Genomic DNA, 26968 nt, shown 5'->3' with positions numbered 1-26968 from the left:
ATGTCCAACAGCAGCTCCATCACCCAGTTCCTCCTCCTGCCATTCGCAGACACACGGGAGCTGCAGCTCTTGCACTTCTGGCTCTTCCTGGGCATCTACCTGGCTGCCCTCCTGGGCAACGGCCTCATCATCACCACCATAGCCTGTGACCAGCACCTCCACACCCCCATGTACTACTTCCTCCTCAACCTCTCCCTCCTCGACCTGGGCTCCATCTCCACCACTCTCCCCAAATCCATGGCAAATTCTTTATGGGACACCAGGTCCATCTCCTACACAGGATGTGCTGCACAGCTGTTCTCATTTGCGTTCTTGGCAGTAGCAGAGTATTGTCTCCTCACAGTCATGTCCTACGACCGCTACATTGCCATCTGCAAACCCCTGCATTACGAGACCCTCCTGGGCAGCAGAGCTTGTGTCCACATGGCAGCAGCTGCCTGGGCCACTGGGTTTCTCTATGCTCTGCTGCACACGGCCAATACATTTTCACTGCCACTGTGCAAGGGCAATGCTGTGGACCAGTTCTTCTGTGAAATCCCCCAGATCCTCAAGCTCTCCTGCTCAAACTCCTACCTCAGGGAACTTGGGCTTATGGTGGTCAGTGCCTGTTTAGCTTTTATGTGTTTTGTGTTCATCGTGATGTCCTATGTACAGATCTTGAGTGCCGTGCTGAGGATCCCCTCTGAGCAGGGACGGCACAAAGCCTTTTCCACCTGCCTCCCTCACCTGGCTGTGGTCTCTCTGTTCATCAGCACTGGTTCCTTTGCCTACCTGAAGCCCTCCTCCATCTCCTTCTCATCCCTGGACCTGGTGCTGTCTGTTCTGTACTCGGTGGTTCCTCCAGCAGTGAACCCCCTCATCTACAGCATGAGGAACCAGGAGCTCAAGGATGCCCTGAGGAAACTCATATCTCAGTGTTTTCTAAAGCAATAAACAGTCCATCTTCTTCTACATAGGAGTTTTAATGTAGTTAATTACAGGCCCAAACTGTTATCCGGATTTTTTGTTGTTATTAGTTGTTTTCTTACTGTGATAATGTTGTCATCCCCTTTGTAATCCACTGTCTCCTTTTCTTTTATAAGCACTGGCTATGTAAATGAGGAGCAGTATTCTCCTTGTCTCTAAACAAAACAAAGGTTCCTGTAATGACTTGTTTTTCACTATGTCCTTCCTGAAAAGCCTTTCTAGAGCTGCAGAGATGGTTCCTCTGTGCATGGGAGGTGGGGAAAAGAGTCCATCATGGCAGCACTGCAAGGGAGCAGCAGCGCTTGGTCTTCCAGAGGTTTTCTCATTCTACTTCCCCACTCTCCTTCTCATCCCTTGTGTTGGTGCAAGGCCTGAGTGCGCTGGCAGCTTGGTCACCGTCCTGCTGTGTGTCAGTCCTGTGAGCGCAGGCAGGGACAGGCAGTGGGCACTGCTGTGACAGAGCTGGACATCAGAACAGTGTTTCCACAGAGAAAGGTGATCTCCTCAGGGCAGTGACTCAAAGTTTAAGTCTTCTTCCAAAGCTTCTTCCAAAAACATGCCAAAAAATGGCCCACAGATGAAACACCATTGTACAGCTGCACAGTGTGTGTGTGCAGGGCTGGGCACACAGCAGTGTCCTCTCACAGCCAGGCCTCCTGCCAGAGACCTGCAGGACCAGCAGAGCAGGGGCTGGGCTATGCCCCTGTGCACTGGACACCCCTTGGGAAGGAGCCTCAGGTCAATCATCATGCACTGGCCCCTCACAACCACCTTTTCCAGCACTGGCCTCACACCCACAGAGGTTGTTCTTCCCTCCATGGATGGACACTGAATGAGTAGTTCAGCAGTCCATGTTTGTATTGTACAGATGAGATATGAGCACGCACATCATGTACATGAGTTGACATGAACCCTAGTAAGCAAAAACACCATCAGCTATTCCAGGGTTTTCCGTGAAGGACTGGGGGACAGGCAGTGTCTCAAGGTCACTTCATGTTGGGAGGAACATCCCACGGGAAAACACATGAATGCAGCACTGGGTTGTCCTTCCTTGAACTGAGATCTCTGTGCCCATTCCACATGACGTGGGACATCTCAGATGAAGACAGAGCAGGGACACACACTTTAGGGCTGAGGTACCTCCCATCCCTTGGGAGTGGCAACAGGAGGTTTTAATTGAACAGATGAGCTGTGAGCATGCACATCATGTATGTGAGGTGACAGGAACCCGAGGTGAGATGAGCCCAAGTGAAAAATAACCAGACATTCCTTGAGCTTCCATGAAGGCCTGTGGGGCAGACGGTGTCTAGAGGTCAATTCATGTTGGATGTTACATACCAGAGGAATCTGCCTGGATGCAGCACTGGGATGTTTATGTGCTCAAATCGTTAGTAGGATATACATTTGATAACTTCCATAATACAAGCATACATTCATCTGGTCAGGTCCTGGGCCATAGGAGGTTGATGGATGGGCATGGTGTGTTATGACATCAGCTGTGTGTCAGTGTCTCATAATCCAGTCAGAAGCGTGTGGCTGTGAAGGGGACTGTGAGGTCAGTTCTGTCTCTGGAGCTGACAGGCCAGCAGCAGGGACACGGCTGGGAAAGAACCTCTGCCTAAGTACCTACAGGTCCCACCCAGGAAGAGGCCTTGGAGACGGATTGTCATGTTCATCTCATCTGAGTACATGATGGGACAGCAGCAGGGACATGGTCGTGTCTATCAGAGAAGCTGAAAGGCCAGCAGAGGTCCTGGGATTTAGAAGATCATTGTGAGATTACTTCCCTCTGTTTGAGTGCAAGATGACAAGAAGACTAACAGGTTGGGTTCCCTGTTTGATGGGCAGTTACTCAGGTGGCTGAGCTTTCCTTGGTAATGGGAAAAAAAAAGAAGAGGGAAAAAAAAGTCATGAAGTGCAGTTTGGAAGGTGAGAACTGGATATCAGGAGGAAGAAATGTCACTAGAAGGGCAGTGCTGTGATGCAAGAGGTCACCCAGAGGGAGCTGGATCAGCCCGTGGCTTTGTGTTCCAAAGAACAGCCAGTGAGGGTGCAGACACGTCAGTGAAGGGACAGAAATGCTGGGGTGAGAGCAGGTGGGGAAGCGAGATGGGTGTGTGCAGCCTGCAGGGAAAGAGGGGCAGGGATAGGACGGTGTAGAACAGCCCGTGATGGAGATGGCAAAGGGTGCTGGCAAGGCTGGAAGGGACCAACAGAACCCAGGTCTCTGTCCCCTTGGCCATGGCAGCTGTCTCTGCCACTGAGGCCTAGTACAAGACAAGTTGTCCTCATGGCACTGGGGCCTCGTTGCCTCCATGGAGGCCCAATGAGGAAGCTGGAAGTTGTTGTACCAGTGTTGTCCTTCCCTCGGCCTTGCACACCCACATCCCACGGTCCCAGGTAGACCCCTGAGCCGTGTGTGAGTGACAGGATCCCCTTCCCAATGCCTGGAGGTCATGGCTTCTCCTTTCTGCTTCAGAAAGAAAAGCAAGGGGTTTCTCAGCATCAGAGCTGAAGAAAGGACTAAAAGGAGACCTCATGCTGGCTAGAGCTTCTTCACAAGAGGAGAAGGACGGGCAGGGTAGAGCTCTTCTCTTTACTGACTAATGACAGAACCCCAGGAATGGCGGAAGATGTGCCAGGGGAGGGTCAGGTTGGACATGAGGAAAAGGTTCTTCACCCAGAGGTTGCTGGACACTGGAACAGGCTCCCCAGGGAGGTGTCACGGCCCCAAACCTGACAATGTTCAAGAAGAGACTAGACAACGTCCTCAGATACATGGTGTGAACTGTGGAGTTGTCCTGTGCAGGGACAGGAGTTGGATTCAATGTTCCTTGCGGGTTCCTTCCAACTTAGGACATTCTACGATTCTATGAAATACTAGGTAAAAAGTCCACATATTCATTGTACAGATGAGTTGTAAACATACATATCTTGTGCATGTCCATTGCTTTCATCAAATTTATCTAATAGATTTCCTATCAAGGGTTTGAGTGGAGAAACTTTCCTCAGAGGAGGTGCTCTGTTTACACTGGTACACTTATATCTCTGCTTCTGCCTTTTTTTTTTTCTTCTTTCTCTGTCTATTCTGTCTTGAAAGAGCTCTCCAAGGCGAAGATTCATGGAATCATACAATAACTCAGGTTGGAATTGACCCGCGAACACTATCTCTATCCCACTGACCTTTATGGCACCCCAAGGAAGAGCTGATAGCATTTGTGCTGTCTTTGGTTCATCTCACCACATGCACACAATGGACATGTACATGATGTGTATGTTTACAACTGAGCTGTACAATGAAAATATGGAATTTTGAACCAGTATTTCATAGAATCCTAGAATGTCCTGAGTTGGAAGGGACCCACAAGTATCATTGTATCAAACTCCTGTCCCTGCACAGGACAACCCCAAAGTTCACACCATGTATCTGAGGACGTTGTCCAGTCTCTTCTTCAACAATGCCAGGCTTGGGGCCGTGACACCTCCCTGGGGAGCCTGTTCCAGTGTCCAGCACCCTCTACGTGAAGAACCTTTTCCTCATCTCCAACCTAAACTTTCCCTGGCACATCTACCTTCCATTCCCTTGGGTTCTCTCATTGGTCACTAAAGAGAAGACATCAGTACCTTCCCTTCTCCCCTTGTGAGGAAGCTGTAGCCACCATGAGGTCTCCTTTTAGTCCTTTCTTCAGCTCTGATGCTGAGAAACCCCTTGCTTTGCTTTCTGAAGCAGAAAGGAGAAGCCATGACCTCCAGGCAATGGGAAGGGAGATCCTGTCCCTCACACACGGCTCAGGGCTCTTCCTGGGACCGTGGGATGTGGGTGTGCAAGGCCAAGGGAAGGACAGCACTGGTACAACAACTTGCAGCTTCCCCATGGGGCTGCAAGGAGGGAACGAGGCCCCAGTGCCATGAGGACAACATGTCTTCTCCTAGGCCTCAATGGCACAGACAGCTGCCATGGCCAAGGGGACAGAGACCTGGGTTCTGTGGGTCCCTTCCAGCCTTGCCAGCACCCTTTGCCATCTCCATCACAGGCTGTTCTACACCATCATATCCCTGCCCCTCTTTCCCTGCAGGCTGCAGACACCCATCTCGCTTCCCCACCTGCTCTCACCCCAGCATTTCTGTCCCTTCACTGACGTGTCTGCACCCTCACTGGCTGTTCTTTGGAACACAAAGCCATGGGCTGATCCAGCTCCCTCTGCGTGACCTCTTGCACCACAGCCCTGCCCTTCCAGTCACATTTCTTCCTCCTGATATCCAGTCCTCACCTTCCAAGTTGCACTTTCTGACTCTTCCCTGCTTCTTCCCACTTCCAAGGAGAGTACGACTATCTAAGAAACTGCCCTTCATGCAGGGAACCCAACCTGTTAGGCTTCTTGTGGTCTTTTACCTGACCAGAGAGAAGTAACTTCACCACGATCTTCTAAATCCCGTGACTGCTGTTGGCCTTTCAGCTTCTCTGACAGACACGACCATGTTCCTGCTGCTGTCCCGTCATGTTCTCAGGTGGGATGGACATGACAATGCATCTCCAAGGCCTCTTCCTGGATAAGACCTGTGGGTACCTTGGCAGAGATTCTTTCCCAGCCATGTCCCTGCTGCTGGCCTGTCAGCTCCAGAGACAGAACTGACCCCACATTCCCCTTCACAGCCACACGCTTCTGAGTGGATTATGAGTTTCTGAGACACAACTGACCTCATAATACCACACCCATCCATCCCCCTCCTTAGCCCCCGGGACCTGACCAAGACTGAAGCATGTTCTACGCAGTCCTACACCTACCCTCTTTCCCTGCCGGCTGTAGACACCCATCTGGCTTCCTCACCTTGTTCAAATTCATCAAATATATTTCCTACTAACAATGTGCATGAAAAGCACTCTTCTCTGGAACTGCTGTATTTCCGTTAACACCTTCTATATCTCCTCTTTTGACTTTTTTTTTACTATTCTTCTACCTGTTCTCTCTCCAGAAACCTCTCCAAGGAAAAAATTCTTTCAAATTACAGAATAACTCAGGTTTGAAGAGAGCCCTTGTCTCACTCATCTTGTCTCACTCTCCCGCTCAGGGCACGGTCAACCAGGTGAGGTTGCTCAAGGCCTCCACCCAGGTTTGCATCATCCTCAAAGGTGCTGAAAGTGCACTCTGTTACATCTTAGAGGGGGAGACTAAAGACGTTCAACAGTGTTGGCCCAAGTGCTGGTCACTGGGAGATGACACTCACAACTGGTTGCATGGAGGACTTTGTACCACTCATGATATTTGGGCTTAATGGTTCAGTCAACTTCCCACCCAGCATCCACTTCTCGAGCCCCATCAGCACCACTCTGGCCAGAAGGACACCATGGCTGAGGCCTTGCAAGCACCCTGTACACAACATGCCTTTCTTTCCCCTGTCCATTTGGGTTCAGCAATCCCTTCCTTTGCCTTCACATTCCTGGAAATGGGTGTAGGAGGACATGTCCCATCCCCTTCCCAGGGAGGGAGGTAAGGTGACCAGCCTGTAACTCTCCCAGTTCCTATTCCTGCTCTTCTTGAAGATGGGTTTGAGGTCTGCGTTTTCTAAGGACCCCAGAATCATTCTGGTTTCTATGGCACTTTTGAGAGCACAATCCGGAATCATGGGAAGGGTGACGTAGCAGACAAGAACACGTGCAATGAGCCTGTCCAAGGCAGCTGAGATGAATTTCACTGGTCAAATGGGGTTTGTTCCTGTAGTCAAACACAGAAATGTCAGGGTTCTGTCAGGTGTCAACATCTGAGCTGGCCTCATGGACTCCTTATGCACCCAGGGCTGCTCAGAGACAGAGTCTGTCCCTTTTACACAAAGAGGCAGGTGTCACAGAGTCCCTCTCGACCTCCTGTTGCCACTCCCAAAGGGCAGGAGACACCTGAGCCCTGTGGTGTGTCACCCTGCTCTGCACTCATCTGACTTGTCCCATGGCAGGAAGAATGGACACAAGGAGCTCGCTTGAAGGAAGCACATCCCAGTGCTGCATTCAGGCAGTTAACAATGGGATGTTACTTCCAACACCAAGTGACCTCAAGATCTTGTCTGTCCCACAGGCCTTCATGGAACCCTAAGGAATAGTTGATGGTGTTTGTGATCACTCGGGTTCATGTCACCTCAAGTACATGATGTGCATGCTCACAATTCATCTGTACAAAGCAAACACGAACTGCTGAACTACTCATTCAGTGTCCCTCCATGGAGGGAAGAACAACCTCTGTGGGTGAGAGGCCAGTGCAGGAAATGGTGGTTGTGAGGGGCCAGTGCATGATGATTGACCTGAGGCTCCTTCCGAAGGGGTGTCCAGTGCACAGGGGCACAGCCCAGCCCCTGCTCTGCTGGTCCTGCAGGTCTCTGGCAGGAGGCCTGGCTGTGAGAGGACACTGCTGTGTGCCCAGCCCTGCACACACACACTGTGCAGCTGCACAATGGTGTTTCATCTGTGGGCCACATTCTTGTACATGTTCTTGACAGAAACTTTGCAAGAAGACCTAAGCCTTCAGGCACTGCCTTAAGAAGATCACTCTTCTTTATATAAGTATGTTACGGAGGCCAGCTCTGTCACAGCAGTGCCCATTGCCTGTCCCTGCCTGCGCTCACAGGACTGACACACAGCAGGACGGTGACCAAGCTGCCAGAGCACTCAGGCCTTGCACCAACACAAGGGATGAGAAGGAGAGTGTGGGAGTGGAACGAGAACAGCTCTGGAAGACCAAGGGCTGCTGCTCCCTGGCAGTGCTGCCAGGCTGGGACTCTGTTCCCCTCCACCAATACAGACAGAAACTGTCATTGCAGCTCCAAAAAGACCTTAAAAATAAAACAAAAAAAAACCACTGCAGAGCCCTTTATTCTTTTTAAAAACAGAGAGAAAATGGCTCCTCATTTCCATAGACACTTGGTCAGAAAAAAAGGCAGACAGTGAATTAGGAAAGGAATGACAACATTATGACAAAACACAACTAAAACAACAACAAGAAACGCTGAGAATGTAATGAGTTACACTCAAACTGCTATGCAGAGGGTGAGAGTTTGTTGCTGTTTCTTATTGTAAAAGTGCAGTTATCAATTTCCACACTGAATCCTGGAGCTCCTGGTTCCTCATGCTGTAGATGAGGGGGTTCACTGCTGGAGGAACCACCGAGTACAGAACAGACAGCACCAGGTCCAGTGAAGGGGATGAGATGGAGGGGGGTTTCAGGTAGGCAAATGAACCAGTGATGATGAACAGGGAGACCACGGCCAGGTGAGGGAGGCACGTGGAAAAGGCTTTGTGCCGTCCCTGCTCAGAGGGGATCCTCAACACAGCCCTGAAGATCTGCACATAGGACACCACGATGAAAATAAAACACATAAAAGCTAAACAGGCACTGACCACCATAAGGCCAAGTTTCCTGAGGTAGGAGTTTGAGCAGGAGAGCTTGAGGATCTGGGGAATTTCACAGAAGAACTGACCCACAGCATTGCCCTTGCACAGTGGCAGTGAAAATGTATTGGCCGTGTGCAGCAGAGCATTGAGAAACCCAGTGGCCCAGGCAGCTGCTGCCATGTGGACACAAGCTCTGCTGCCCAGGAGGGTCCCGTAGTGCAGGGGTTTGCAGATGGCAACAAAGCGGTCGTAGGACATGATGGTAAGCATAGAATACTCTGCTGCTAACAAGAAGACAAACAAAAAGAGCTGTGCAGCACATCCCAAAAAGGAGATGGCCCTGGTGTTCCAGAGGGAGTTGGCCATGGATTTGGGGAGAGTGGTGGAGATGTAGCCCAGGTCGAGGAGGGAGAGGTTGAGCAGGAAGAAGTACATGGGGGTGTGGAGGTGCTGGTCACAGGCTATGGTGGTGATGATGAGGCCGTTGCCCAGGAGGGCAGCCAGGTAGATGCCCAGGAAGAGCCAGAAGTGCAAGAGCTGCAGCTCCCGCGTGTCTGCGAACGGCAGGAGGAGGAACTGGGTGATGGAGCTGCTGTTGGACATTTGCTGTTTCTCAGCCTGGGGCTCTGTTCAAAGAAAGGAAACAATAACTTAACATGAGATAAGATATAGACTCCTGTGAGTAAAGCCACTCCTTTTTTCCACAGAAATCACCATACTGAAATGCATTTCGTTTCTCTGTTCTGTGCTGGCTGAGTGTGCTGTGAGGAGCAGAACCTCTGCCCATGTGCCACCAAATAACCAGCTTTGCTCTGCTGCAGTGGGAAAATGGGAGCTCCTTCATGACAGCTCCAATGTTCACAAGGAATGTCAGATGTAATCCAGCTTCTTGGAAATGTTCAATATCTGCACTCATGATTCTGTAAAGAGTGGGCTGCAGAGGAGAGACATAGCACGACTTTATAAATATTTTATCTGTGTCCTTTATTTGTCACCACCATATCTGGTGAGGGAGAAAAATCCTCATTTTCATGAGGGAAAATGTGAAGAGTCTTGAGAGAGGACAGGCGTAAAGCCTCAGTTTTCTGTGACTCAATGCATAGTCAGGAGAGCAGCAGTGTCCATCAGTCTTTTACTCATCTGCCCTGTGCTTTTTCTTGTGCAACCCAAAAAATGAGTACAGACTCATACTGGAGCAGGGGAGCTCGGTCTGAAAGGGCAGATCTGCAAACTGTTCTCTGCCCCAGCCCAGAGGTGGAGATGCGATGGAGAGAGCAGGACACGACCCCTCACCCAGAGAAGCAAAGGACTCTGGCAGGAGAGTGCGGACCCCAAGGAAAGGCTCAGCACTCCTGGCATCCTACAGCAGAGCTGGGCCTTTCTGGGGGCAGCTGGTGAGCCCAGCAGGACAGGCAGAGCAGAGTCAGGGCTCCTGGAGATGGGATGTGCTAAAGGGACAGTCCGATCATTGCCCAGCAGACAACCCCCAGCAGCCACCTGCAGAGCAGGAGCAGAAGAGCTCCTGACCAGCCCCTGCTCTGCTGCCTGGAGCTGTCCCTGCCTGCAGCTGTGTCTCTGTGCCCAGGTCTCCTCCTGTCAGTGTCACAGACCCCATCCCAGCCGCTGTGTGCTCAGCTCTGCCCTGCAGACCCCTCCCAGCAGCCGGGCACTGCCCAGGGGCAGCTCTGTGTGGGCCGGCTCTGATGGGAACATCAGACCAACAATAATGAGCCTGGAAAAGTCATCCTGATGCCATCTGTATGCCAGGGTGTGTTGATTTCTGATACTCACACTTTTATTCACCTCTCAGAGCAAGATTTCTGGAATTTCTGTGCCTCCTCCTGAACTGAGATATTAATTTCTGTGTCCCCTTGACCACACAGACAACCCTGGAGTATGAGAATGATAGAATAAGATCCTTTGCTTTCACAAAGCCCCTGTCTTGCTGTGCTTCTTTAAAAGCCTCCTGGGAATGTCCTAAAGTGATTTGGAGCTGCGAGCAGCCCTTACACACACAGCACCCACTCCATAGCAGGACCCTGCCCAGCCAGAGGTTGCTGCTTCCCCCCACAGCTTCTCCCCACAGCACCGTGGGGATCTCCCCGGGCAGGCTGAGCGCTGACCCTGGCAGGCGGCAGAGTCCCTGCCCCAGCACAGCCCTGGGGTGCAGGGATCCTGCTCTGCAGGACAGCCCTGGGCACCCCTGGGTGCTCACCCGGCCTCACAGCTGTTCAACATTGCTTGAACAAGAGCCCCCTCCATACAGATCCCACAAGCTGTGCCTGTGCTAACTTGAGGAGACACCTCCAGGAGCTACAGCTGCATTGCCCTGGACCCAGAGACTTACCATGGCAAGGGCTGCAAAGATTTCTCCTCCAGTGAGCTCTCAGTCATCCTCCCCATCCTGACCACCTTTAATCTCTCTCTGCCTTGCTCGTCTCCCTGAGATCCCCAGGCAGAGCCCTCAGCCCTGCTGCGCTTTGCAGAGGAGCTGCTCCTGGGCAGAGCTGTCTCTCTGCAGCGCTGCCGCTTGCCATGAGCTCCCTCTGTCCCAGGAGCCCAGCCCAGCTCAGCAGCACAGGAGCAGCCCCAGGCGCTTTAATGACCCCTCTGGTGGCTTTGGTGCTGAGTCCATGAGCCTCACAGCCTGAGAGGAATTGAAGAAACTTCTCAAGAAGTCAAAGTCAGATTCAAACTCCAAAGTTTCTTGTAATGTTAATGGGTCCCACTGAGGGACACGACTGAGAAACCATCCCCAGGGTTGGTTAGAGCAGAAAACTGGAGCCAGAGATGACAAGTCACTAAAAGCAAAGTGCAGGTGGCTCTGAAGCTGAGTACACCTGGATGTGTTTCATTAACCAAAGGGCCAAGCCCTGACCCCCATGCCCTGGGAAATCAGATCCTGTCCCTCCCACATTGCCCAGGGCCCTTCCTGGGACACTGTGATGTGGGGCTATGCAAGGCCAAGGGCAAGACTATGGTCCGACACCTCCCAGGTTCCTGGCTGGGGACAAGGAGGCCATGAGGGCCCCGTGCTGTAAGGACAAGGTGTCTCCTCACAGGCATCAGAGGTGGAGACAACAGCCATTGCTAAGGGGAGAAGGAGCTCATGTCTGTTGGGGGCTTTCAGCCTTTTTACATCCCTTGACCATCTCCACAACAGCCTGTCCTATGCTGTGGCATCACCTGCACCTCTTTCCCTGCAGGCTGGAGACATCCCCTCTGCTGCCCCACCTTGCTCTTGTCTGAGCATCTTCCTTCCTTTGCTGATACCTCTCCGTCCTCCCCAGCTGTTCCTTGAAGCACAAAGCCTTGGGCTGATGCAGACTGCCTCTGGGTGACCTGCTCCACCACAGCACTGCCCTTCCACTCACATTCCTTTCTGCTCATGTCCAGCCTGGACCTCCCCAGCTGCACTTTGTGCCATTATTTCATTCCTATTCTGTTTCCCACTATGAAGAAAACCTCCACCATCTCTGAAACCACCCTTCAAGAACTCTCAGGCTACTTCTACACTGCTGCAGCCTCCCCAGCGCTGCTGGGCCAAAGCAGCCGAGGTCCCTCAGCATCCCACACCATGTGCACAAGGTCCTGACCCCTGCCTGACCCCTGCCTTGGCAGAGCCCTGCACTCTCCAGTTCCTCCCTGCTTCTCCAAATTGGGAAGCCGCACACTGGCACACACCCGTGTGTGTGGGGTCACACCAGTGCTGAATCGAAGGGGATGAGAACTCCAGGTGTCTGGGTCCCCACGCTTCTCCTCATGCAGCCCCGTGTGCAGCTGCCTTGTTCATGGTGAGCGTGCAGCACGGGCTTGTGTGGCGGCCCTTGTAGTGCCCAGGCCCTTCTCCTCAGGGTCACTGCTCAGCGTGTCAGGTCCTGGTCTGTCCTGGTGAGTGGGGTTATTCTCCTGCCCTGATACAGAAGTGGACACTTCTCCTTTTAAAACTTAAGTTATTCCTGATGGTGGAATTCCAAATTTTCTCCAGGTCTGGACTCTCCCTGGAGTGCTGCAGTCGCAGACCCTCTACTTTTGGCCAGGGCAGAGAACATTCACCTCGGGAGCCCCCAGAGCCTCCCCAAGGAAAAGGAGCACCAGTCTCCAGGGCTCTCAAAGCTCTCTGATTGGTGACCCCAAAGTTTCTCCAAGTCTGGACTCTCCCTCGACTGAAGCTCCATTTGCTCAGCTGTTATTGTGTGCAAGCAGGTTGCTTATCCTGGTGAGGGTGTCTCTCCCAAGATAACAGCATGAGGAGTTACAGGACACTATGAATACCACCTCCTGGGGAAACTGTGGGGTCTTAGAGGTCTGGTACTCATAATTCCAGAAGTCTGGAGTCACAGGGAAGTTTCCCTTCATGTAGGAGAGCAGCAGGAATGTGTGGAGCTCTGCCTGGGCACAAACAATATCAGATTAAGACTGAGGAGTCAGCATGAGAGGGCAGAACAACATGGGCAATGTTGTGGTGACTGGACATCAGCTACAGGCTCCCTGATCAGGAAGAGGAATTAGATGAGGCCTCCTTCAGACAAATGAAAGAAGCCTCATGTTTCCAGACCCTGTCCTTGTTGCAGACCTAAGATATCTCAATATCTGCAAAGTACCAGCCATCCAGGATGGGTATGGAGCTCATTGACAACATCTTCCTGACACGGGTGACTGAGGGGTCAGTGAGGTGAGGTGCCCTGTGGGACTTCACACTTAAAAGCAGAAAGAGTTGGTCAGGGATGTAACAGTCAGGGATGAGAAAGTGCAGTTGAGGCTCCTGGAAGATGATAACAAGGCAAAGAGCAGGATTTCAGGAGAGCAGGCTTTGGCTTGCTGAGGGATCTACTTGGGTCCTATGGGATATCACCTTGGTGTCTGCAGCATTTTTTCTCTCACATTTTCTCGCTCCTCTCTCCCACCTGCTATTGTGCAGTGTTTTTTACCCTTTCTCAAATAAAATATCACAGAGGTGCTGCCACCGTCACTGAGTGGCTCAGATTTGGCAAGGAGTGGGTCCATCTTGGAGCCAGCTGAAATCAGCTCTGTCTGACATGGGTCAAACTGCAGTTGTCTTCACAGAGAGGTGACAACTGTAGCACACCCACCCTCACCCCCAGTTCCAAGACTTCGCCATGTAAATCCAGCACAGGGTGACATCATGTTGGGTGTTACAAACTACTTGATCATGGAGAAGAAATGGAAAAGATCTTCTGTCAGCAACACGAGGAAGTCTCCAGTCAATGAGCAGGTTCCTATGGGGAACTGAAATCCCCCTGACATTCACTGGCCAGGCAAAGCTGTGGATACCAACAGTCCAAAGGATCTTGGGCCAACTTCTTAAAATGTCTACCTGGTGGGCCAACAAGGGTGATGCTCACCTGGATCTGGCACTGGGAAACAAGGAAGAGCTGGTGAGGGATGTGAACATCAGTGTCCACCTTGGCTGTGGTGACCAGGAAACAGTGGGGTCCCAGGCACCAGAGGGGAGGGAGGAAGGGCAGCAGCAGAGCACAGGCTGGTGGGCTCCAGAGAAGAAGACTTTGACATACTAGGAGACAGCAGCCGATAGAGGTGGTGACATGGAAGTCTGTCTGATGGGTGAAGGAGCTCAGGAAATCTGAGAAGCCTTGCAGGACAGCCTTGTGCTCCAGAGGAGTGTGATTCCTCTTGAGCTGTCCTGGCATGTCTCCTCACTCAAGTGGTGCATCAGGCACCCACTTTCCTACACATATTGTTTTGTCTTCATCAGAAAATGCTCCAGATCAATAAGATACCGCCTCTTCTGGAAATGGAGAGGAGGGAGACAGGGCAAGGCAATAGAAGAAGTACTGATGTATTGCTATTTATTATGGAAATGCTCTCTGTTTGGCTATTCCTGAAATCTCCGCAATCATTAACACCAGGCTTGAAGCCTCTAGGAAAATGATGCACAGAGCCTTGGCTTGTAAGGGCATTTTGGATGTTAATGAGCCCTCTGCTGCCATGATCCTGAACTGCAGATGCTGAAAGAATGAACAAACCTCTGATGAAGTGAAAGGCAGAAGTAGAACTCAAGTTTCTGAGGGTGTTTGGGACCCCATGAAGGGCCAGCACTGACACAGCTGTGAAGGAAACAAGCAGTCGAGGTCCCTGTCCCTGGAGGCTGGTGAAGGAAAGACTTGGAGACACTGGTTACAGGTGGTGAGGGCAATGTGGAGGTGGCTCTGATGCCATGTCAGCCCTCGATGCTTGTTTATCTCCAGAATGGCTGAGCCCTGACCCCTGGGGCTTGGTAAGTATTTCTCAAATGTTTTTCACGGATTTGCCTGTGGTCAATGTGAGTGTTATGTGTTTTGGGGGTGGGTTTTATGTCAAGTGCTGCTCCTTTAACTGCAAGGCTCTGGTTTTCTCTGGAGTTGGAAATGCCTGGGAGTTCCTCACAACTCCTCCAGCTTCTTTCATACACCTGGCAATGGTCACCAATCACCTCAATGTCCCAGTGTCAAACTTGCTTGGATCCTCTATTTGGATCCATACCCATCACTCCAGGAGGTTCATGCATCCACCAGGTTCATGGATATTTCCTGAGGTCCATCCAAGTGTGGGCAGTGTAAAAGAGGAGCAGAGCAGGGTCAGCTCATGGGCCATGGCTGAGCACAGCCACCCCAGCAGCAGCCATTCCCCATCTCCCAGGCACAGCCATGCCCACAAGATGGGAATGTCACTACCATATATGATTAGCTCAAGAGAGGCCTTTCTTCCTTCCATATTCCCAGGAAAATCTTCCTGCTATTCCTCCTCCACCTGCACACATCAACTGCTTTCCATTTCTGGGCTCAGATATGGCTGTAAGGGTTCACTAAACCATCAGCCATCTCATTGCTTCTCCCTGACATGTCCTGACCCTCTCCCACACCTACACATGGCCAATCTCTGCTGCTCAGGGGCTCCCGCTCTTCAGAAGAGACCTTGAGCTTCTTCATTCTTCCTGGTGCTTATTATAAACTTCCTCACTCTCTCCAGAGTTCATGGTGAGCTTTCTTGTCCTAACACCCCCTTTATGACCATGGCTTACTAAATGCTTGTCTTTTTATGATCATTGGTGCAGAAAGGGTACTCACAGAAAAGCACCCAATACGTCAAAACTGATGTTGAGTGAAATGTCGTAAAGACCTGATGAGTTACCCCCATTGCTGTGTCTCTCCTGGAAGGAGTCTGTCCCGAGAAGGAGATCCAGCTTCTGCCCCTCTCTGCAGAGGCACATGAGCAGTGTCCGTGCACCTGGGGACACAAAGGGTGACTTTTGCCAGACCAGCCTTCATCTGAACCACTTAGATGTGTACTTGTGGATGAGGTATGAAGCCTTATAGTGCAAATACCTACTGAATTGCCATTGCCAGAGGGGCTAACACAGATGCAGAGTACTTTTTTACAGATATTTAAATATAAGCATGTTAAACTTTTTTTTCTTTAAAAACTGACATTCTTAGACAAATTACACAGACACTTGAAGGATTATTCATGCCTTTTAACATGATTATCCACAGAAAGCCCACCAGATTTGCATCTCAAGAAACTGGATGCCAGAGTTCAGGGGAAGGATGGTTTGGGCTCTGTCCTGGGATTTGGGAAACTGAAACATGCTCCCATCTGCCCAACACCCTGCCCTCCTCAGTGAGGGCTGTGAGACTTTCTGCCAGCGAGGTCCGAACTCACAGTCATGACAAGTATCTTATGTCTAACTGCAGCCAATAGTGTCCTCAGTTCAGGATTTGAGCTTCCATTGCTGGAGGTATTTACAAGACGTGGAGATGTGGTGCTAAGGGATATGGTTTAGTGGTGGACTTGGCAGTGTTTGATTTATGGTTGGACTCCAAGTTCTTAAGGGTCTTTTCCAGCCTAAATGATTCTACGATGCTATTGATACAGGGAATTAACAAATTAACACTTAACTAATTAATACTTCGAGAACTAACACTTAAGGAGCTAATGCTTAGAGACCAAACCTTTAACCCACAACACTTAGAACCCTTAACTCACATTTCAATTGCCTAGCTTTGCTTAGCCTTGTGTAAGAGAAACAAAGGTTTATTGATGACTTTACAGGCCTTGCAGGGAGACAAAATTTTGGGCACATCCTTGGGTGAATTAGATAACCGAAACTTGGGCACAGGACACGAGATACGCCAGTTCTAACCAGCTAAGCAGTCTGAGTACCAGCCAGCTCATCACACCAGGCCAGAGGTGAACGTGTACAGAGAAGATGACCCCGGTCCACGATCACTGCGCAGGCGCAACCAGGAGGGGCCAAACGTGGAGACTATGGAAATGATTTCCCGGAACTCATTGTAATAAGAACCGCCTTCTCGGGGACAGGTTATGAATATGTATAGGCGTTCCTAGAACATTCATGAATATGTAACACTTTACAGCATTTAACTAAGCTCACAGCTACTGGAGATTTGCAGTGTCTTTGGTGGAAATCACTCCTCCGTGTGTCCAGCACTGAAATAAACATACCTGCTTTACAATCCTACAGGTTGTAAGGTCATTACCGTGCCTCACTATGATTCTCTGATTCTATGATTTGGGTTGAAACCATTTCAATTCCCATCACCTCCAAGTTCCCTTAGAGGCTGCTGTTGTGTGGCACAACTGTCCTGGCTCTCCAGGCAGGCTGGGCACTGGTTTTGTGCCTGCATTGGAAGTTTTCCCCTTCCTGGGGTAAAAGACTGTTGAGGAGAGACGGTTGTAGAGATTTGGGTCACAGAGGTTTGAAGCAATCCTTTCGAAATATGAGCAGGTTGAGCTTTGGAGCCCAGGAAAAATCAAGATGCTTTGAAGGGTGTTTTTGAACAGTCATACTACCACTAATAACAGTAACAGGGAACTCCTTTTTCTCACTGGTGATGATGATAAACTAAAGCTCTTTAATTTCATTCCTAACAATCACTCTTGTTTTTCAAAACGTCTACTACACCTCAGTAGTTGTGTCTTGAAAGAAGTTCTTAGAACAATGCTTTTTCTCTCAGATGCTTCTTTCATAACTTTTCTCCTTTTTTTTTTTTTTTTTTTTTTTCCTCTGGTGTGAGCTGGTGGTGACATAGGAGAATAGTTTGGTTTTGAGACAAAGAAGGCCAAGGAACAGATCCCATGTCAGTACAAAGGCACAAAGGAAGCCAGAATCTTTATGTGGTGTGCACTGACACAACACTGTTACCTGCATTTCCAGTCTCTGAAGTCCCAATTATGCAGCAGAGTCTGGAGTTCTGAGCTCCCGTCATCTGCCCTGTTTGGCAACATGTAAAATGGAACTAGCCCAGACAAGAAGTTGGTTTTGATTCTTTTCACAACCTGAAGCACCACATGGGTCAGGAGATGAACCAGGATGCTCAACGAGGACTCACACTATTCGGTTCTTCAAGTTCAGGTATTCCCTGGATTCTCAAGAGACAAGACGTGCTGATTTCTGAGTTCAAGGAGCTGGTCAAGAGCCTCGTCTCCATTTCTGTAACAGTGGCTTTGATGTCTGGCTGACATACAGACTCTGTACATGGGTACTGACATCGCTTGAACAACCTGCTCTGAAAAGGTTAACAACATGGGCTGTTCTTTCTGGAAGGGCCTTAGGACAGCAAAAAAGAAGATCTTGGGTCAGGACAAAAGAAAATTCACGTCATGTGAATTACTTCTGTGGTCAGGGAGAATCTGAGAGCTCCCCCTAACTTGAAATCGTGAAGGGGAAGGAAGGACAGTGTCATCCAGGCTCAAAGGGAGCTCAGGGGGTGTCTTGACCAACCTCCTACTCAAAGCAGGGTCAGACCAGATGACTCAGGGATTTATCCAAACACATCCTGGACACTTTCTGGGACAGAGTGAGTGCACACTCCCAGGAAACAGCTTCCAGTGCTTGACTGTCCTCATGATTGGAAAGTTTCTCCCGTTCTACAGCACCTTTTCAAGCCCAACCATCCAGATTGCTTTTTACGCATCTACTTACACACTGACACAGACCATAATCTCCTGCCTTGGACACAGGAATATTGCAGGGGATGACACTGAATGCCTTGCTGACTTCCAGGTAACAGACCATTAATGCTCTCCCCGCATCCAACAATCCTGTCCTTTCCTCACAGAAAGCAAAGAGGATGGACAGGCACAATGTACCCTGGGTAAACCCCATCACCTTCTCTTTCAGACACCCAGAAATGGGGTCCCCGTGGACATGCTCTGGGGCACAGCCATTAGTTCTCCTGCTCTCCCACTGGCCATTTTTGAGAAATGCACACAATGTGTGAGAGCTGCCAGTGGTCAGGGAGTGTCCCCAGTGTCCATGAGCTTTCAGAGATGGTGGAGAGTGGCCTCGCTGTGACATCGTCCTGCTGTCTCAGCTCCTGGGATGCTGCCCCTCCTGTCCTATAGACTGGTCAGGATTGTGTTAGTTCCAGTGACCCCTGACTTGATCCCCACCCACTGCTGGTTGTTTTCCTCCAGATTCCTGCCTTGAGGCTGAGTGGCCTGGGAGAACATGCTGGTGAATCTGGAGAACAAGAGGATACAGAGATTCTCACCGCTTTCTCTTATTAAATTCATCAATGGCCACACGCTGTCTTTATGGGGTCCTTGAATGTCCTTACAGGTCTAGACTGAGTTTTCATCTGGACTGTTGCTGTGCTTGGAGGCTGCTGTCCTTGAAGACCAGATGAACTAACTTCTGCCACCCTGCCTTGGCAGTTTATTCCATCCGTGTCACAGCTCTGTCTGCAACACTGACAGCTCCAGCTCTCCCAGTCAGGTCCCTGGCTGAGGCCATTGCCTCACATCTGGGCTGAACCACCCCAGCTGTGGCACCAGCCCAGCTCTGACCTGCCACAAGGAAACCTGGTACCAAGTGTCCAAGAGCCCATGTCTGCAAAGGCTTTGCCTCAGAGCAGAGACATGACATTGTCAAATGACTGCTGAATGTCTTTCTAGCCCTAGGAGTATAAAACCAGAATAAAATGCCCGACTTTATTCAGCTGAAGATATTCCTCCCCTAGCTTGGAGAAATTAGATACTTGGCTGTAAACTTCCCGGTGTCCTGTCTGACGATGGGACAAGTAAAGATGATTCTCATAAAAATTTATTTTTTAATATGAAGAATACAATGCTGGAATGAAGTGTCTGTGCAGAGAAGAGAGAATCAACATCACTGATTACTTCAGGTTGTTTCAAAGGTGTTCCTCTGGAGCCCCAGGGACACCTGGAGTGACACCAGAGGGGACAGAGAAAGTGCCACCTTGGGCTCCTGGGACAGAGGGAGCTCACGGCAAGCGGCAGCGCTGCAGAGAGACAGCTCTGCCCAGGAGCAGCTCCGCTGCAAAGCGCAGCAGGGCTGAGGGCTCTGCCTGGAGATGCTGACGGGAGAGCAGCCAGGCAAAGAGAGATTAAAGGCAATGTGAAGTGGTAGGTTGCTGAGGATTCAATGAGGGACAAATCTTCACAGTCCTAACATGGTAAGTCTCTGGCTGTAGGACAATGTAGCTGCAGTTCCTGGAGGGGTCTCCTAAAGCCGGTACAAACCGCAGTTTACAGGATCCGTCAGGTCCCTCTCACAGTAGTTCTCATATAGAGGAGAATAACGTGCTCCAGAGCAGGGCTTCCCTCCTGCATTGTCAGAGGGACAGGGCATGATGACAAATTCTGCTGAGGGTGAGTGCAGGGAGGAGCAGCCAGGGGTGCCCAGGGCTGTCCTGCAGAGCAGGGTCCCTGCACCCCAGGGCTGTGCCGGGGCAGCGACTCTGCCACCTGCCAGGGTCAGCGCTCAGCCTGCCCGGAGAGATCCCCATGGTGCTGTGGGGAGAAGCTGTGGGCAGAAGAAGCGACCCGTATCAGGGCAGGAAAGGTGCTTCTGCTGTGGAGAGTCATCTGTGGGTCAGGGCTACTCACAGCTCCAGATCACCCCCAGCGTTTTTCCAAGGGCATGCCCTAAGGACAAGATCAATGCGAGGACTACCAGAAAGATAATGAGCTTTCCTGACCCTGTCTTTTCAGTTTCCTATCCCAAGGAGTGGGGGGGGGTGCAGGAAAGGATAAAATGAAAATGAGCCCTCATGCTTATAAAAGTCACTGAGATTCCTGAACTGCAACTTCGAGTGATCAGTACATCTGCCAGAAGGCTCATAACATCCCTCACCACCCCCCTGCCTGTGGACAGCAGCTGCATCACCTTTGCTGGACCCATCAGCTTCAATCTGACCTGTCCTGTTTCCCAACCTGCAAACAGGATGATGCCCCCAGGCAATGCTCTGCAAACAGGCAGGTTTCTGTAAGGCCAGGGTGAGGGCACAGAGGGTGGAATGGGGTCTGTGAGCACTGAAAGGGAAAAGACATCAATAGGGAAACACTTCTCAGCGGGAGAATCTCCAAGCAGCAGGGAAATGATCAGAAATGTGAGGAAACTAAACCTGGAATTGTTATGGGAGGGAGAACAGAGAAAACTCAGTATGATCCCCCGCAGTGCAGATCCCTCCTGTGAGCAGCCCCCTCGCCTCCTCTCCCACCCAGCAAAGCCTCTGCCCTCAGGGCCGGGGGCTCCAAGGCATGAAGCAGCTCCTGTGCAGCCAGAGCTCCAGTTCCCTCTGCAGAGCACAGGGGCTGAGAGCAGCTGCCCGGCAATGCTGGTGTGTGGGAGGTGGCTGCACAGCTGGGGAAGGGTGACGCTGTCTGAGTGCCCGGCTGCCTCTGCCCTGGCCTCTCTCACACCCACCCTCACCGCAGTTTCCTTCTTGCTCCACTGCTCTGGGTCACTGTTGGTGTGATCTGGTTCTTGCTGTCAGGCTCTCTGGGGGTGGGAGTTTCAGCTGCAGAGTCACAGCCTGATCTTGTGGGTCCTTTCCTGCAGCTGTGTCCATGGGAACACCTGTCCCAGCTTTCCTCTGACATGTGGGGTGTGGGCAATGCAGTCTGTGGGGCTGGGGAATGAGCTGAGCCTTCCTTAATCAAATGCCATTATTAGGACATTTGCTATCTCCTTGAGGTTTCCATCCAAGCTGTGAGCTCCCCACCAGGATGCAAACCTGTGCTATAACACCTTAGGGTTGTCTTAAGCCCCATGGAGAAGCACAGAGATGCTACAACAGCGAAAATGCCATTGGGTTTGTGAAATGAGCCATGTGTGTCCTGGGCTAAACGTGGGGAGCTGAGACCTTAGGAAAGGATGAGACTTGTCATGGTCATAGGTGGGTCCCTCTGCTCTCAGCAGGGCCTGGTGGCTGTTCAGGGTAACATGGCAGTGTGATCAGCCTCCATCTCAGAAAGGTGCCAGCCCAGGGCAGCTGGAGCAAGACAGAGGGACAGAGCAGGTCCCCTTAATCTGCACTGACCCACAGACATGGAGCAGAAATGCTGAGGGTTTCTGAGACAGAAGAACATTCTCCAGGGCAAGTGCAGGAAGCTGGAAAAACCCCAAAATCTCAAACTGCCTTGTGTAATCCTGGTTCCTTATCACTGGGAGAGCAGATGCTGACAGGCCCTTCTGCAGCAGGAATGGTTCCATCTGACACAGCTGAACCCCAGGTCTGGCCCCTGCCCCCGTTCCCATGACCCCTGCTGCAGAGCAGGGCTGACTCCTGGGCAGCCAGCGGGCACAGGTCCTGCTCCTCACGGCACCTCCAGCCAGCACCACCCAGGGCTCAGCCACGGAGCTGAAGGAAGGTCTGGAAAAGGACAAGGGGGTGTGTATCAGGGTAAAGGTGTATGAGAAATGGCTTTGATTTTGCTCAGAGAAGTCTCCCCTAACTTGTCACTGTCTTTTGCTCCTGTGACAGTGCCCCATGCTCATCAGCAACAAAAGTCCAACAGCAGCTCCATCACCCAGTTCCTCCTCCTGCCATTCGCAGACACACGGGAGCTGCAGCTCTTGCACTTCTGGCTCTTCCTGGGCATCTACCTGGCTGCCCTCCTGGGCAACGGCCTCGTCATCACCACCATAGCCTGTGACCAGCACCTCCACACCCCCATGTACTTCTTCCTCCTCAACCTCTCCCTCCTAGACCTGGGCTGCATCTCCACCATTTTTCCCAAATCCATGGCAAATCTTTTACAGGATACCAGGTCCATCTCGTACACAGGATGTGCTGCACAGCTTTTCTCATTTGCCTTCTTGGCAGTAGCAGAATTTTATCTTCTCACCATCATGTCCTACGACCGCTACGTTGCCATTTGCAAACCCCTGCACTACGGGACCCTCCTGGGCAGCAGAGCTTGTGTCCACATGGCAGCAGCTGCCTGGGCCACTGGGTTTCTCAATGCTCTGCTGCAAACGGCCAATACATTTTCACTGCCACTGTGCAATGGCAATGCTGTGGGTCATTTCTTCTGTGAAATCCCCCAGATCCTCAAACTCTCCTGCTCACACTCCTACCTCAGGGAAGATGGGCTTCTTGTGGTCAGTGCCTGCTTAGCATTTGTGTGTTTTATTTTCATTTTTTTCTCCTATGTGCAGATCTTCAGGGCTGTGCTGAGGATCCCCTCTGAGCAGGGACGCCACAAAGCCTTTTCCACGTGTCTCCCTCACCTGACCGTGGTCTGTCTGTTCATCAGCACTGCCATGTTTGCCTACCTGAAACCCCCCTCCATGTCCTACTCATCCCTGGACCTGGTGCTGTCTGTTCTGTACTCGGTGGTGCCTCCAGCAGTGAACCCCCTCATCTACAGCATGAGGAACCAGGAGCTCCAGGATTCAGTGTGGAAATTGATAAGTGCACTTTTTCAATAAGAAACAGCAACAAACTCTTACCCTCTGCATAGCAGTTATGGTGTACCCCATTACAGAGTCAATGTTTCTTGTTGTTGTGGTTGTGTTTTGTGATAATGTTGTCATTCGTTTCCTAATTCACTGTCTGCCTTTTTTTCTGAAGAAGTGTCTGTGGAAATGAGGAGCCATTTTCTCTGTGTTTTTAAAAAGAATAAAAGGCCCTGCAGTGTTTTGTTTTGCTTTATTTTCCCCCTGAGATCTTCTTTTAAGGCCTTTTTAGAGCTGCAGGGACAGTTTCTGTCTGCATTAGTGGAGGGGAACAGAGTTCCAGCCTGGCAGCGCTGCCAGGGAGCAGCAGCCCTTGGTCTTCCAGAGCTGTTCTCGTTCCACTCCCACACTCTCCTTCTCATCCCTTGTGTTGGTGTACCTGGCCTCTCACCCCAGCTCACAGAGATTGTTCTTCCTTCCATGGATGGACACTGAATGAGTAGTTCACCAGGCCATATTTGCTTTGTACAGGTGAGATATGAGCACGCACATCATGTACATGAGGTGACATGAACCCGAGTCAGTACAAACACCATCAGCTATTCCTTGGGTTTCCATGAAGGCCTGTGAGACAGATAGTTTATTGAGATCACATCATGTTGGGACTAATATCCCATAGGAAACCACCAGAATGCAGCACTGGGATGTGCTTCCTTGTACCAATGTCCATTCCCAATGATGAGGGACATGAAAGAAGAATGCAGAACATGATCACACACCATGGGGCTGAGGTGCCTCCCATCCTTTGGGAATAGGAACAGGAGGCCAGAGAGACACTGTGACTCCTGTATCTGCCTGTAAAAGGGAAAGTGTCTGACCCTGAATATCTCAATGTGTTTTAAGAGTGCACGAGGCCAGCTCAGATGTGGACACGTGACAGAACCCTGCTATTTCTGTATGTGACTCCAGGGACAAACCCCAGTGGCCCGGTGAGATTCATCTCAGTTGCCTTGGACGGGCTCATCGCAAGTGTCCCTGTTTGCTACATCACCTTTGCCATCTCCATCACATGCTGTTCTACACAGTCCTACACCTGCCCCTCTTTCCCTGTGGGAAATTCTGGATTGTGATCTCAAGATTGTCAGAGTAATCAGAGAGGTTCAGAGGTCCCTCAGAAAGGCTGACGTCAAACCCATCTTCAAGAATGGCAGGAAGGAGAACTGGGAGAATTACCGGCTGGTCAGCCTACGTCTGTCCCTGGGAAGGGGATGGGCCGCATCCTCCTGCAGCCATTTCCAGGCAGTCGAAGGACAAGGAAGGGATTGCTGAACCCAAATGTCCAGGGGAAAGAAAGGCATGTTGTGTACATGGAGTTTTGCAAGGCCCCAGACATGGTCTCCTGTGGTGGCCTTAGAGCAGATTGGTGAGGTCTGGGATGAAGATGTGGATGTTTTGATGGGTGTGAAGTTGGCTGGATGACCAAGCCCAAATATCATCAGTGGTACAAAGTCCTCTGTTTAGCCACTTTCTAGTGGCATCCCTCAGTGATGAGTACTTGGGGCAACACTGTTGAATGGGTTTATTCTCCTCCTGCATCATGTCACGGAGCACATTTTCAGCTCCTTTGTGGATGATGGAAAGCTGGACAGAGGCCTAGAACAACCTCACCTGGTGGACCCTGCCCTGAGCAGGAGAGTGAGACAAGATGATGTTCAGGGCCTTCATCAAACCTGAGGTATTATATGATTCAATGAATTTTTACCTTGGAGAAGTGTTTGAAGACAGAATATGTAGTCCTTACCAGTTACAAGAATGAATCCTGCCTGCAACTGCTAACCTAAAATATGTAAATCCTCTCAGTTTTGGTCACTCTGCTCCTCTGACAAAAATAAAAGTGACTTTTAAAACACCTGATCAGAACGTGCAAAGAATACTGTCCTTGCAGTGCAGACACTCTGGAGCCTGCACAAGTAGTTGAGTCTTGTTTTAACATCTATCTCAAGACCGTTACATAAAGTGTCCTTTAGCAGAACTTTTCTCCTTATACGCTCATTATAATACTAAAATACGCATGCCTAGGATGGCAGACCCAGGCTCAGCCCGGGACCCTTCCTCAACGAGCATGCATGGTGATAAAATAACTATTTCTCACCATCAGAGCTGAAGAAAAGACTAAAAGGAGTTGTCCTGTACAGGGACAGGAGTTGGATGCGATGATCCTTATGGGTCCCTTCCAACTCTGGACATTCTAGGATTCTATGAAACACTAGGTCAAAAGTCCATGTTTTCATTGTACAGATGAGTTGTAACCATACACATCACGTGCATGTCCATTGTGTGCATGTGGTGAAATGAACCCAAGTGAGCACAAATGCTATCAGCTATTCCTTGGGGTGCCATAAAGGTCAGTGGAACAGAGATGGTGTTCAGGGGTCTCTTGCAAGATGTGTTTTTGTAGGATTCCATGAATCTTTTCCTTGGAGAGCTCTTTCAAGAGAGAATTGACAGAGGAAGAAGAAAAAGAAAACAACAACAAAAAAAGACAGAAGAAGAGATATAAAATACACCAGTGTAAATACAGCAGCTCCTCTGGGGAACGTTTCTCCACTCAAACCCTTGATCGGAAATCTATTAGATAAATTTGATGAAAGCAGCTTAGTTTTATCTGCTCACACACTGGACCACAAGGAGGGTGATGGCTGGGTACGATGCCATGTGCACGGCTGTGTCTCAGGATCTCATAGTCCAGTAGGAAGCCAATGGCTGTGGAGGGGACTGTGAGGTCACTTGTGCCTCTGCAGGGGATAGGGCAACAGCAGGAACATGGCTGGGAAAGGGACCGGGAGGTCACACATGCGAGACGAGCAATCGGGCCCAATCAGCATGATTTATGAAAGGCAAGTCCCACTTGACCAACCTGATCTCCTTCTATGTCAAGGTGACTGGCTTAGCAGATGAGGGAAAGTCTGTCGTGGGGGAGTGAATCCGCCACACAGGCTGTGGATGTTGTGTGCTTAGACTTCAGTAGAGCCCTTGACACTGTATCCCACAGCATCTCCTGGAGAAGCTGCAGCTCATGGCCTGGATGGTGTATCTGCGATGGATAAAGAACTGGCTGGAGGGCCGGGCCCACAGAGTTGTGGTGAACGGAGCCAATCCAGTTGGTGACCGGTCATGAGTGGTGTTCCCCAGGGCTCAGTATTGGGGCCAATTCTGTTTAATCTCTTTATCAACGATCTTGAAGAGGGGATCGAGTGCACCCTCAGTAAGCTAGCAGATGACACAAAATTGAGTGGGAGTCTTGGCCTGCTAGAGGGTGGGTGGGAGTCTTGGCCTGCTAGAGGGTAGGAAGGCTCTACAGCTGGGTCTAGACCAGATGAAATGATGGGCTGAGTGTAGTTGTTTGAGGTTTAACAAGCCCAAGTGCCAGGTCCTGCACTTGGGTCTCAAAAACACCAGGCAGCGCTACAGGCTGAAGGGAAGCGTGGCTGGAAAGCTGCCTGGCAGAGAGGGATCTGGGGGTGTTGATTCACAGCAGCTGAACATGAGCCAGCGTGTGCCCAGGTGGACAAAATGCCACCAGCATCCTGGCATGCATCAAGAGTAGCGCAGCCAGCAGGACCAGGGTAGTTATCATCCACTTGTAGCTGGCGCTTGTGAGGCCCCCACCTTGAATCCTGAGGTCAGATTTGGGTCCCTCACTATAGGAAACACCTTGAGGTGCTGGAGCAAGTTCAGAGAAGGGCAATGGAGCTGGTGAAGGGGCTGGAGGAAAAGTCTGATGAGGAGCAGCTGAGGGAACTGGGGCTGTTTAGTCTGAAGAAAAGAAAGCGGAGGGGAGGCCTTCTCACTCTCTACAACTGCCTGAAAGGAGATTGGAGTATGGAGGGTGTTGGTCTCTCCATGTCTGTCCTGTACTGAGGACCCCAGAG

General features: G+C 50.7%; 3 protein-coding genes across 3 annotated transcripts; 2 read left to right on the top strand and 1 right to left on the bottom strand.

Moving 5' to 3' along the window:
* Positions 1–933, top strand: LOC135999695 (olfactory receptor 14J1-like). The gene has a single exon (XM_065653255.1). It carries the CDS (start codon positions 1–3, stop codon positions 931–933), a length of 933 nt encoding a protein of 310 aa, XP_065509327.1.
* Positions 934–8020: 7087 nt separating this feature from the next.
* LOC135999694 (olfactory receptor 14J1-like) lies at positions 8021–8947 on the bottom strand. Its single transcript, XM_065653254.1, has 2 exons — positions 8833–8947; positions 8021–8628 (listed from the first exon to the last, which is right to left on the bottom strand). The coding sequence occupies exons 1-2, from the start codon at positions 8945–8947 to the stop codon at positions 8021–8023; spliced, it is 723 nt and encodes a 240-aa protein (XP_065509326.1).
* A 13540-nt stretch (positions 8948–22487) lies between these two features.
* Positions 22488–23069, top strand: LOC135999693 (olfactory receptor 14J1-like). The gene has a single exon (XM_065653253.1). It carries the CDS (start codon positions 22488–22490, stop codon positions 23067–23069), a length of 582 nt encoding a protein of 193 aa, XP_065509325.1.
* Positions 23070–26968: the final 3899 nt, after the last annotated feature.

Source organism: Caloenas nicobarica, chromosome 29 (assembly GCF_036013445.1).
Source record: "Caloenas nicobarica isolate bCalNic1 chromosome 29, bCalNic1.hap1, whole genome shotgun sequence".
Lineage (NCBI taxonomy): Eukaryota > Metazoa > Chordata > Aves > Columbiformes > Columbidae > Caloenas > Caloenas nicobarica.
This window is presented reverse-complemented; position numbering and strand designations above follow the sequence as displayed.

What these genes read in the sequence shown, in the direction of transcription:
- LOC135999694 (XM_065653254.1), bottom strand. Translation starts at nt 8,947, where the DNA reads ATGTCCAACAGCAGCTCCATCACCCAGTTCCTCCTCCTGCCGTTCGCA. An exon ending in CTACCTGGCTGCCCTCCTGG is followed by an intron (nt 8,629 to 8,832) that starts GCAACGGCCTCA and finishes TCTTCTTGTTAG; the next exon opens with CAGCAGAGTATTCTATGCTT.
- LOC135999695 (XM_065653255.1), top strand. Translation starts at nt 1, where the DNA reads ATGTCCAACAGCAGCTCCATCACCCAGTTCCTCCTCCTGCCATTCGCA.
- LOC135999693 (XM_065653253.1), top strand. Translation starts at nt 22,488, where the DNA reads ATGTCCTACGACCGCTACGTTGCCATTTGCAAACCCCTGCACTACGGG.